Source organism: Lissotriton helveticus, chromosome 4_1 (assembly GCF_964261635.1).
Source record: "Lissotriton helveticus chromosome 4_1, aLisHel1.1, whole genome shotgun sequence".
In the NCBI taxonomy this organism is placed as follows: domain Eukaryota; kingdom Metazoa; phylum Chordata; class Amphibia; order Caudata; family Salamandridae; genus Lissotriton; species Lissotriton helveticus.
In genome coordinates, this window is record NC_136063.1 from 1,490,012,556 (window position 1) to 1,490,025,580 (window position 13,025).

At 43.2% G+C, this 13,025-nt stretch overlaps 1 protein-coding gene across 3 annotated transcripts in view; it reads left to right on the top strand.

Moving 5' to 3' along the window:
• SLC35B3 (solute carrier family 35 member B3) overlaps positions 1 to 12,150 on the top strand; it is a 271,605-nt gene extending 259,455 nt beyond the window's left edge. For 2 of the 3 annotated variants that reach the window (XM_078688079.1, XM_078688080.1), the window contains exons 10-11: positions 2,024 to 2,093; positions 11,391 to 12,150. In XM_078688079.1, coding sequence (XP_078544205.1) covers positions 2,024 to 2,093; positions 11,391 to 11,541 — 221 coding nt within the window. In that variant the 3' untranslated portion in view covers positions 11,542 to 12,150. The remainder of the gene's footprint in view (positions 1 to 2,023; positions 2,094 to 11,390) is intronic. The other variant, XM_078688078.1, reaches the window with a different exon arrangement.
• Positions 12,151 to 13,025: the final 875 nt, after the last annotated feature.

The window sequence follows — 13,025 nt, forward strand, 5'->3', positions numbered from 1 at the left end:
CCAACATGTGAAGCAATAGCCTCCAGAAGTGGAAGGAACCTCCCTGCTCATGAAGCTGTTTTTGGGATTTTTTGTTTTGTTTTCTTAACAGTCAACTAACACTTTAGGAGTTTAGGGCCAAATATATCGAGAATTGGTTTTGCGATTCTTAAATAGCAAATGTTCACGATTTGCTATTTAAGAATCGCAAAATGCAATTCATGCAGGATTTGCCAAAAATATTGCGAATCCTACATATTCCCTAATAGCGAATTGCAAATTGTGATTCGCTATTAAGAAATAATGTCCCATTCATTCCCATGGGCCTAGAGCCACATAGGAATTAATAGGATTACACTCGCAATTTGCGAGTTCCAAATAGGTACTCGCAAATAAATTGAGCATGCAATTTCAAGGGTGACAAAAGGACAGCCTGTTGCACCCCTCAAATATGCATGTGTGCCTAAGGGCATGTATGTGTGCCACATGCAACTTAGAAAAATGCTAAAAAGTAAATTTTTAAAGGAATTTGTAGGTCATGTTGAGTAATTGGAACTGAGGCCTATGGCCTATCATGGTAGAGTTTGTCAATAAGTCTTGTAGTGCAGTGATTTTTGGCCATTATCGTCTCTGGCTATTTGTTGAGCTAACAGGTCTACGGTTGGTCTCTATATTGCATTGATATCTTTAAGGAAGTGATTCAGTCAAATGCTTTAAGAAACGAGTTGTAAATCTGTTGCATTTCTGTTATTTGGTCAGGAGGTGAAATGACTGAGAGATTAGCGTTGAGTAGCAGAAGAGTGAGTTCGTTCCTCTGTAGTTGATCATGTTTGTCGATGTTGTTGTAGGAGGTGTTCTCATTGGGTGGTTGACCATGAAGGAGATGATGTGGTAGTAGCACCAAATTATGAACAGGTTTCCTCTTATTGGATGAGTCTAGGAAAAGAGATTATTGCTTTTAGGTTATAGTCGGTTCCATGCACAGGGTCAGAGATGAGCTGAAAAAAGCTGAGATATTTATGTTGCACATAAAAGTTCTTAGGTAGGGCATGTTTGGGTAATTGAATAAGATGTTCAGGTCACCTAAGGTGCAGAGGTTGTCACTGTACTGTCTCATTTATGGAAACAGGGTGAAGACTGATTTGCATATGACTGGGTTCAAACTTGAATGGCACGGGGAGCACAAAAACGAATCATTTATTGTTCTTTTTGCATTTGTAACCCCGAGTGGGACGGGTATGCACAGGCGTGGGTCCCTTGCTCTCCATGCCACTTGAGTCAAGCTAGTCTGGCTGATGAAGGGTGAAACCCCGAAACCGGTCCCAGGATGCTTGTTTCGGGTCCAGGGAGGACCTGGCCTGGCAGTTAGGGCTGACCTGTTCCCATGGGGAACAGGGTCAAGAATGATTTGCATATGGCTGGGTTCAAACTGGAGTGGAATTTGGAGCAAAAAAAACCCGATGAATTTAGGCCCAGATCTCTGTAGTGGGGTGAATGTTTGACATTGTTCAACATTCTGTTCACCGGTTGTTCTTTTTTCATTTGCGTCCCTCCGGAGTGAATCTCCAAATCCCTTTTTTTTTACGTTCTGTCCACTTTTAATCAAAGTTACTGGTTACATTGGTATTATATGCACATCAGGATATTAATACCCACAACAGCTCCCTACGGAGATTGCCAAACCACCTGCAACGATGTGTTTAAATTATAGTTTCAAGCAGTGCCCCATGTCTTCTAATTTTACCCCAGAAGTTAAGTGGGGAATAACATCATAATCAAAAATACAGAAGAAAATGTGTGATGTGGTAATACATTGCACAAATTATACTGCATTTTTCAAAACGAATCCCACCCAGAACCGTACTGTCATTGTTTTTATAATAGGAGCCAGGCACCCGGCAATAGATACTTATGGCTAGGGCCCTGCTTATCTCTGAATGAAAATGATTCCCATTAAACAACATCTGTGATCCTCAATCAGTTTAATCTGTGACAAGTGCAAAAATAATGTGTATTTGTAATGTAATTTTTATTCCCTCTGCAGTAACAACGGGACGAAAGGCTATGACGATTGTGCTTTCTTTCTTGTTCTTTGCCAAGCCATTCACTTTCCAGTAAGTATAAACTTCTAGGTTAAACTAATAACATTTAGGTTCAATTTGGTATGAATTTGTGATAAACGTCACAAGTTGTTTTTCCTGTTGGGGGCTGAGACTAATGTTTATCATAGAAATACCCTTTACAGAATAAGTAAACTAGTCAAATGTAAATGTGTTTTCAGGGCAGTGAATCTCTGTGCTCAGTGTTTCCTGTTAGTGGAGGTTTGGATTTTCATCATCTGCCAGAAGTCAAATGGTGATATCACCGATGTAAAATCAAATGCAACATTCGGAATAGCCTACAGAGTCTATCATATGTTCAAAGCAAAACTAGGCAATATGCAAGCAAAATAATGCAAGGCAATTATTGTTTCAACATACCAGATCTAACGCCCTCAAACAGTGCGCATATAATGCTGAAATCGATAGATTCAGGGAGTATTGTTATAACATCAGAAGTTAACTTTAAAGCCTTACTTTTGGTTCTTCTCACAGTGCACGGTTTAACACACGGATATTTAGCAATAAGGAAAGAAGCTTTCACCCTCCTGTTTATACTGTGTAGAGCATATATCCTTCATTTTGTGATAAAACAAGCTTTGAACTGGAATTTGCAATTTGTCTGAGTGCACTATGTCCATCACTAACTCTTTATTAAAAATGACAACTTATCACAAGTGCAAGTAGATTATTCTCAGAGATAGCTAATTCTATGTGAAACATGATTTTTGTTTGTTTAATACGCGATTTTCAGTTTGAAATGAATCCACAATGTTAGAAATGGGGGTCTCTAGTTGGCAGAGGTTGGGACCTTTGTCCAAGTAAGGACCCTTCTCCCTAGTCAGGGTAGATCCTGCTAGACCTATCATCAGCATTTGACACTGTAAATCACGAAATTTTGATGACCAGGCTACGTGACAGGATGGGCTTATCTGGAAACGTACTGAATTGGTTTAACTCCTTCCTACAGAACAGGTCACAACTATTCTTGGTCAACCAAGCAATCTCCTCCCCGTGCCCTAACACAATAGGGGTCCCTCAAGGCTCAACGTTATCCCCTGATCTATTCAACTTGTATGTTGAACCTCTCACGGAGATTCTCCGCAAATCACAGATCTCCTATCACATGTACGCAGACGACACGCAAATTTATATGAAAATCGCCTGTCGGGATGACATTGACCTAATGAATGAAACATTAAAGCGAGCGTTACAATGGCTAACAGCTAATCATCTAAAACTTAATGGCGACAAAACAGAATTCCTACTAATATCACCTGGAAGGAGTCAACCTGAGGTAAAAGATTGGACTAAATTGATAACTGCTTTGAACTGTACTCCGACCCTAATTAACTCTGTTAAATCACTAGGAATCACGTTAGACCAGAACCTTGACATGAAAGACCACATCAACACAATGGCCAAGAGCGCCCGTTTCCACCTGAATTATCTAAGAAAACTGAAACCCTTTATCTCAGAGGCAGATCTAAAACTGGCTATCCAATCTCTAGTGATCTCGAGAATTGAATATGGCTGTACCACGTTAGCTGGCCTACCAAAAACATCCACTGCACCACTAAAAGCCTGTCTCAACGCTGCGGCAAGACTCATCACGGGAACGAGGAAATTCGATCACATATCTCCTCACCTAAAGGCACTAAACTGGCTACCCTACGAAGCGAGAATTAAAATGAAGATGGCCTGTATTACCCACAAAGCAGTTCACTACAGCACGCCTAGATATCTAGCCAAGAAAATTCAGCTATCGGGAGGCAACAGACCAACGAGAAGTGCCAAGGAGCTGCTACTACGACCGGCCTTCTTCCGGAAGAAAAAGACCTATGACCGAGCATTCTCCGGAGCCGCCCCCAGAGTCTGGAATTCACTCCCTCCTAACATCAGGGTGATTCAAAACACTGTAAAATTCAAACGGGAACTTAAGAATCATTTGATGAGTAAATACCCTACATAGAGATACATACCGACCATTAGTATGAACACTCAAGACAAAGAAGATCGGACTCATCATTAATATTCTGAAGATCAAGTAGATAATGACAATGACTCGATCAAGCAGCGGCTACACAACTTAAGGTCACCTCACATATATGTAAACCCTACATTATATCTCACAACCATAATGATATAATTCTCTACCCTACTTGGTTTATTATTCTAATCCTTGCCACAAGCCATACCTAGCCAACTCGTATTGCTGATTACTCATGGAACTGCAATGATATTACTCCTAAGGCTAATGTCACAGGCGTTAGGAACATATAGTTATTTAATCACCCCTGATAGCATATCGCCTACTACCTCATATATGTGTGTTATCATAATTTGCTATTATAATGTCAATCTGTAATTTGTAATTTTATGTTTTTATGTTTCTATACTCTTATGTTAAGCGCTCTGATACCCACGGGTCTTGTCCGCGCTATACAAAACTCTACAAATAAATAAATAAATAAATAAATACTTCTAAAATAACCCCTGCTCACCCCCTTGGTAGCTTGGCACGAGCAGACAGGCTTATCTCGGAGTCAGGGTGTAAAGCATGTGTGAACACATACAGTAATACAGCGAAAACACCACACCAGTTTAGCATAATAAGTAATCTTTATCTAAACCAAACAAGACCAAAACAACAAAAATCCACAATACAGAACTAAAAAATATAACTTTCAAATGGTAGAAATAGTTTAGTTCAAAGCAAATTGCAGATGCAACTCTTTTCATACAAAGTACTTGGATGCGTTTCACACACAAACAACAAAAGGGTCGCGGGGAAGGTGATGCGTCGGTTCCTTACACTCAGGGAAGGTGATGTGTCAGTTCCTTGCTCCTGGGGAGATGATGCATCGGTTCCTCACTGCTGCGCCGGGGAGGTGATGCGTTAGTTTCTTACCATAGAGGTGTTGATGCGTCGGTTTCATACTGCGCGTGGAGGTGATGCGTCGGTTTCTTACTTTGTCCCCCAACGATGCGACAGACCTGGCACCTCAATGCGATGTGATGATCCGGGACGATGCTTGAATTCTTGCAGCTGCACAACAGGGCTTGCTTCGTAATAGGTGGGGCGATCTCGGACTTTGGAGACCTGTGCACTCAGTGAGGCGTTGCTTTTCCAGCTCCCAACAGCCAAAACAACCTCCAGATGCCCAGCGCAGCTGCAGGCACCTCTTGGCGGGTCAGAACTCCCAGCAAGGAAGTTCAGGAGAGCTGGGGTGAAGTCTGTGTCCTAGAGACTTCAGAACAGGAGGCAAGCTCAATTTCAAGCCCTTGGAGGTCTCCCTCAAGCAGGGGACACAGCAAACAGCAAAGTCCTTCTCCTTTCCTTGGCAGAAAGTAGCCACTGCAGGCCAACCTCAGACAGCAAACAGCACAGGGGCAGTATTCCTCCTCAGTTTCTCCTGCTCTTTTTCTTGGCAAAGGTTCCACTTGATTCCCAGAAGGGATCTAATAGTCTGTAACATGTATTGCAAGTAAGTCGTGAGGAGATCTGTTGTAGAAGCAGCACTCTGGTATCCCCTGGTGACCATTCTTCGTTTCTCCTTACAAGCACTTGAGTAGGAACTGTAATTGCTTAGTTAACTAACTCTAGAAAAAGAGAGTTTTTTATGTTAAGAAGCTAATAGACTTAATGTGGCAACAAAGGGTCTGATTTAGAGGTTGGCGGATGAGTTACTCCCTCACAAATGTGACGAATATCTCGTCCACTATATAACGAGTGCCGTAGCATATAGTGGACTCGTAATACGGCGAACGGGATATCCGTCACATTTGTGACGAAGTAACTTGGCCTGCCAAACTCTAACTTTGGCCCATAATTCTTATGGAGAGACCTGAGCGGTGGCAGGAATTCTAAGTCATTAGGAGGGAGCTACTGAATATGTAGATAGAGACCTCGTACTCGCACCCTTCCAGACTGTGAATGATGTATTGAGTGTAAGTCCATATGTTTGTGCAAGTGAGGCAATTACAACTTTCTTACAGTTCAGTCCGTCTAAGAGGAGCAAGAGAGGTACAGAGTAATTAATTACTTCTAGTTCATAATTTCTTTACACATAAAGTTGAAACCTAACAAAGTTTGAGTCAAAAAGGCTCAGTGGGTAAGACTGGAGATTACATAATTTGAAGTTCTTACAGTTAAGCGTAGATCGTGTTAGTCTGGTAATGTGTTCTCTAACCTTCACTGCCTGCTTCTTAATTTCTCTGCTAACTATGGGGAAAGCAATTAATTTATTATTCACAACATGTATAGATTGGATTAGAAAAGATACCAATTATCAACTGATTTAGAAGTAGCAAAAATGATATGACATGTGCACAGATGACTGTGCAAGTACCTTGACCTGTCCTATGACCTGGACCGGCGTACCAAGCATGCCTTCATATCGAAGAAAGGATTTGTCCTTGTCTTGTGTATATAGATAATAAAGCTGTGGTGGAAGCATACATTGTATATGATAGTGTGACCTGACCTTATGATCTGTGTTAGAAATAGAGTGGACTACAGGCCTCCCTTGTGTATAGGTCTGCTGCTATGTGTATGCCCATCACAATGTGGCATCCTGTGTGTATGTCTAGTGTGTGCATGTTGTGTTCATGTAGCACAATTGCAGTCGTAGGACTCTGTATGTTAGTGAGCCTTAGTACTGATGGCAATGTTATCCATTTTGGATGCTCTTGGCTTGGCAGGACACAAGATGGAGCATGAGGACAGCTTCCCCAGACAGTGTATTATCTATAGTCCTGTGGCTAGAGAGTAGAGATCCACAGACTGAAGTCAGTAGAATGGAGACAGGGCAACCTTTTGAAATTCCGTGCAGTCATTTGGTAGCACAGGGCTGCTGCTTGGTTCTTCCTAAGCACTGCCATTTTCTTGATTGTTTGGTGAGGGGTGGAAAAGCAGTATCTTTTGTGCTAGGTGTGGAAGTTTCTAGGTTACATGTCCTTGATTGCAACTTCAGAGAAGCTGATGCCAGCCAGTTGCAGAAACCTCACACTTCAGTGTGCATATGCTGTGGGTGCTCAAGTCTGGTAATAGCTCCAAGTGCTATCTTCTGCGAGAAGCATCATCTACTCAAAAGCTGTGGCATGTTGAAAGCTATGTAGAACTGACCCAGTGAAAGTTACAACTTTACGACTTGCCTGTCAAAATCTCTACACTTAATCCAACCAGGCGTAAGAATTGACACAAGGTTTTTTTTTTATGTGGGACACGCCTCTGTGTCTGACGCATTGCTGGAGTTGCGTCAGTCTTATGACCAACTCCAGCAATACGTCACTTTAGCCCAAAAAGATGCATCAGAATTGGTGATGCATCCGTGAATCCTTGCGCCATGGAGCGCTGTAGTATAAATACAGCGCATCCATGGTGTTGTTAGGGCATTCAGCAGCAGGCGCAAGAAACTGATGTCAGTTCTTGTAAATATGCCCCTAAGTTTAGTCATGCCACACTGCCTCCCTGAAAAGGCTGTGACTGCTCGCTCTTGCTAGGCAGCAAGTCAGGTGTGAAAAGGGTTGTAGTTGGTCCAGTTTGCAGAACTATAGTACGACGAGCCCGGGGACTTTAGTGGCAAATGTCCTCAGCCACCACAGTTGATTCACAGTAGCCCTGGTCTGCCCTGTGTCCCTCACCCATAGCAGGTTCTGACAAGGAACCTTTCTGTTCTCCCCCAAATTGTTTTTATCTCCTTCTCACTGATAAAAATGTCACCAGTTAAATGGTAATTTAAAAGCACTTCATCATGTCCTCCACTTTCTCTGACTTTGTATGCATGTATTCGTTTACGGATAGGTATTTATATAGTGCAGTATTGAAAGCAGGAGACCATTGTGCAATAGAAGGAAAGCACACACTAAGTGAAAGCAAGACTTGATTTCAAATTCAAGAGTTCTTTTGTTGCATTCATGTGGAGTAAGCAAACAAATTGGTTCCTTGTGAAGAGAAGGGTCTTTCTGAAGTGGAGACGTGACTACATTTGTCATCTCTATATTGGGATGTACTTCCTGATTCTTGCCCCACCCCCAAGGCTTGCTTTCAACAGTCTGCCACTTTCATCAGCAGTGCAAAAAATCCACATGTTTCCCATGCAGTCTGGACTGTCAACAGCAGCAGCCCTCGCCATCAGTTCCGCATTCAGCCCGGAATGTTTGCAGCTCCAAGTAGACGTGGTGGTGCCTGAGGTCACAGATAAAACCAAGGGCCACAATCTTTAACCTCCTCTACTGCCTTTGCAGTGGCTTCCATGCCACTTTGATTCCCTCTTGAAAGACCATGCATAGCTGCTTTGCAGCAGGATTTAGTTTTTACTACAAAGAAATATGCCCTACCATACCTTTTTATTCCTCCATGTTCCCCACCTGTGCCTACTCAGGTGTCAGTAGATCATGCCACTATCATTTTACATGACATCATATTCGTATAGGCCAATGGGACCATCAAGAGGGTGCCGGTATCAGAAATGGTGTTATTCACTAATTTCTGGTGCCCAAGAATCACAGAGGGGTCAGATCGATTTTAGATGTTCTCCTCCTGAAAGCCTTTCTGTGGAAACACATATTCAAAATGTACACGCTAGCCCAGGTTCTTTACGATGTGGATCTGGAAGATTGGTTAGCACCCTTGGCTTGGAGGATGTGTACTTTCATGTGGCTGTCCTGCAGTTCTTCCCTTTGGCCTTTTCTCTGACGCTTGGGTCTTTACAAAAGTGATAGCAGTGGCCATGCCCCGCATTCACAGGTCAGAGAGATATGTATTTCTGGACCTCGACAACTGGCTGCTCAAGGAGGGCCCTTAGCAGTTAGTTGCAGACCACCTCCAAACCACAGTTATCATTCTTTTGTTACTGTGGTTTTCACCTAACTGAAGTGCCAGCTGACACCAGTGCAAAGGACTCTCTTTATAGGGCCCACCCTTGATACAGTGTTGTCAAAGCCTTCCCACTCCTGCAAAGAGCCCAGGACATTCCGCATAGGATCCCAATTTTTCTGACTCAATCCTGAGTCTTGGGGGATTCGGTTCCAAGGCTTCTTGGACTGCTGGCCTCATGTATTCTCCTAGTTACATGTACTTGCTGGCCTTGCAGTGGAACCTCCATTTTCATTTGGGCTCAACACTGGGCTGTCAATCAGACAACATCTGCAACTGGAAGGATACAGCCCAGGGTCTGTGGTGGTGGCAGGTGGACACCAACATATCTTGTGGCAGGCCGCCCTGCCTACCCCACTCATAGTATTGAGAAGGTGTATCTTCTCGGGTTTGGGGATGTCTCCTGGGAGAGTTGGGATTCAGTGGTCTGTGGTCCTCAGTGGAACAACCCCTCGACATCAGTCTTTTGGATCTTCATGGAATTTGGTAGACTCTGAAAGCCTTTCTTCAGTCCAGCAGAGGGAGGCCGGTTCAGGTCCTGACAGACATGACCACCATATGGTACTGCAGCAAGTGTTGCGGTGCGGGTCTTGAGCCTTATGCCAGGAGTCCCTGATGTTTTGAAGGCTGATGGACCAACAAGAGATGTTCTTGGTAGCCAGTCGCCTGAATGGGGTCGCTGAAAACTAGTGAATATGAGCTGAGCAGCCCTTAGCTGTCAAACTGCAAATATTATCTCTGTCTCGGGTGGCTCAGGTCATCTTTGACCAGTGGGGCGTGCCTTGTCTGAATTCTTTCACAGTTGCAGAGAATTTGTTGTGTCTAGGCTCACACTAGAGTTCCCACCAAGAGAGTCCCTAGGGGACGCGTTTTACCTACGGTGGAGCACATTTCCACCATTGCCTCTCCTACATCTAGGTCTAAGGAAGGTCGGGAAGGATCAGGCCAAGTCATCTTAATAGCCCAATACTTAGCCTGGAGAGTTTGGTGTTCCTATCTATTGAACCTGAGCATTTGCCTTCTGATCTGTTCTTTTGAAGGACGTCCTATCTAAGTAACAGGGCAGGGTCCTATCCCCAAGTCTCCACAATGTTCACCTTCATACTTAGAGATTGAGTGGGGGCAACCGACCACTTTTAACTTGCCTGCTGCAATAATGGATTTGATTATTGTGGCTATGTTGCCCTTGACTAAAAACGTTAATTTTTCGACATTGGGAAAAACCTTTGTACACCGTTTTTGCTGGGGGCTCAGACTTGTATGGGGATCAGTCTATAACCCTTCATCTAAGAACAACCCACAGTTTTTTATTGAAAACACAAACCAATACTGTATAGACGGTCAGCTCTTTGTGGACTTTGCTGATACCAAGAAGTGGTAGGTGTGCAGAAACTATCTCTATCCAGGTTGATTGTCCTGGCCAAGAAGGCCCTACGAGCTCTTTCTACCTGAGCCAAAACTGCCTTGATGTTGTTGGCAAGGGAAGTTCCGGTCCCAGACTTTTGCCAGGCTGCTATATGAGCATCCCTGCATTCGTTGACTGTGCACTACTGCCTTGACATTCAAGATGGAAGCGAATACCATTGTTCCCTCTTGATTCTGCATGACTTTTTGGTACGAGTCCATTCCCTATACTCTCCACTCTTTGGTAGATTCTACTTGGGTATCTTTTCTAAAGGTGAGTAATATGAAGTTTGAAGTCCCATCAGACAAACCAATTACTTACCGTAAAAAGGTCCCAAGTTAGTTTGGGCACACTGTCACCTTGAGGGTCTCACGATTTATCCATTTCTGAGGGCACGGAAGAGCACAAGACAAAAATTAACATCAGCTTACGGTGATGGCACTTATAGGTGGCTCCACATCATCAATGCTCAGCGGCATAAGGCTCTCGCAGAGACCCAAGGCGCCGCCTACCTGTGCGCTGGGGCAATTACAGTTGACAAATCAGATCCAGTTTGGCACGGGGCATTGTTCTAAAGGTAAAGAATCTGCAGTTAAATAGAATATCCATCAGAAAGAGTTTCCAAAGGTAGGTAACATGGTTATCTGATCCAGGCACACCTGTGCACTCAAAAAGACAGAATGCATGCCACGCTTAACTTAAATACAGGCGGGATATGACACATATAGCACTGTCTCCATACCCGGTCACTATCCCCACAAAACATCCCATGGGCTGCATCCATCTATCGGGGGCCAAGGGGGAATAGTGTCACTGTGTATTTAAATTTACATAGGGCTTACTACCCCTGATGAGGCATTGACTGTAATTTAGTCATTCACTCCAAAACAGTTGGAGATTAGAAGCGGCCCATTGGCTTTGTTCTATTCAGGTTTTAAAAAATGTATTTAAGATCTAATTCCGTCATTCCATTAGCTGGCCCATGTCAACTGTATAATAATTCTTCATTCTCATTTCTTCTTTGCAGATACCTGTGGGCCGGTTTATTGGTTCTGCTGGGAATATTTCTAAATGTTTATAGTAAGAATATGGATAAAATGAAGCTGCCCTCATTGACTGGACTATGGAGGTACAAACGCACTGAAAGAAAGTCAAGGACGTTGTCAGAAACAGTATAGGACGTGGTCTTCATCGAATTGATACTGACATTTACATGATTATATTTTTTGATCGTTTATCTACGAATTGCTCATCTAGAGGAAAACATAGTGAAACCAAAGCAAATGAAGGCCCACTGTTTGGAATTGGCAATGTATTAGCAATTTTGAAGTGGTGGTCATCTTTTTCACCAACACTGGAACTTGCGGGCATTTTTCAAACCACCAAAAGGGGAGCTTGATGAACACACAGAACATTCCACCCCTTGAAACCTGCAACCACTCTGGCAGTGTTATCATTGGATGTTGAAAAAAAAATCTTAAAATTAGCATTTTATTCCGAATTGTCTTTCGTTGCACTCCATTGCGTGAGAGGAGCTACAAAAGATTATGGTGAACTTTTTTTTAATGACAACGGGTCATCGGTTATGATGGAACAAATTTATTTTTACGTTACAAAGGATTTGTGCTATATCTTTTATTGTAAATAATTGTCTGCCCATTTATATACAAAGCATTGTTCAAGTACTGACTTAATTTAGGTTGGTATAACTTGAATGGTTATGTTTTCATTGGCAATCAGTTTAATCGTGGGACTTACTTGAATTAAAGACATAACTTATTGAAAGGTACACTGTATGCACACAAGCGATTTATTATAAAAGGAAGTTGCAATTAATTGCATGCATTGTATCCGTTCACTGTACAGAGATCGGTCTATCAACTCTATATCCACAAGAAGCTATGATTAAAAGATAACCAATGCCGTTGACGTATAGAGCTTTGCTGCCCTTGAATTACACACTTATTTACAACAAGGGGTGGTGATGGACAGAGTCTCTGAATTAAGCAGAGTACTCTCACCCAGTCAAGAGATCAGGCTAGATCCAACACCGTTTTTTAGCTCATTGCAGTTTCAGAACCTGGCTGTATGCAAATTAGTCTGTCCCTGGCCCAGTGCATCATGGGAACAGGGCAGACCAGATTACAAAAGCCAATTCTTACACTGGTGGTTTGGTTTGCCCTGTTCCCATCATGCACTGGGACAGGAACAGACTAATTTGCATACAGCCGGGTTCTGAAACTGGGATGGTGCAGTGAGCTAAAAAACGGTGTTGGATCTAGCCCTGATCTCTTGACTGGGTGAGAGTATTCTGCTTAATTCAGAGACTCTGTCCCTCACCACCCCTTGTTGTAATTACTTGAATTACACTCAGCTTTGTACCAGTGACGTAACAATGGCCCCAACAGCCCCTGCGGCGCAGGTGAGCTCCCAACAATTTAGGTGGGCCCCAACACTTCAGGGAGCCACTCAGAATTAAGTGGGCCCCCATATAGTCCAATGCCCAAAAATATCTCTGAGATATGGGAGACTCGGGACCCTTATCACATTCTGCAGGGGGCACATCATTTTGCTTTTCAAGTGACTTGAAGGAGTTCATTGATCCCCTTTGTCCACTCCAGAGGGCCACCCTCAGGGAGCGTACTGGCAGTGCGCCTCGTGA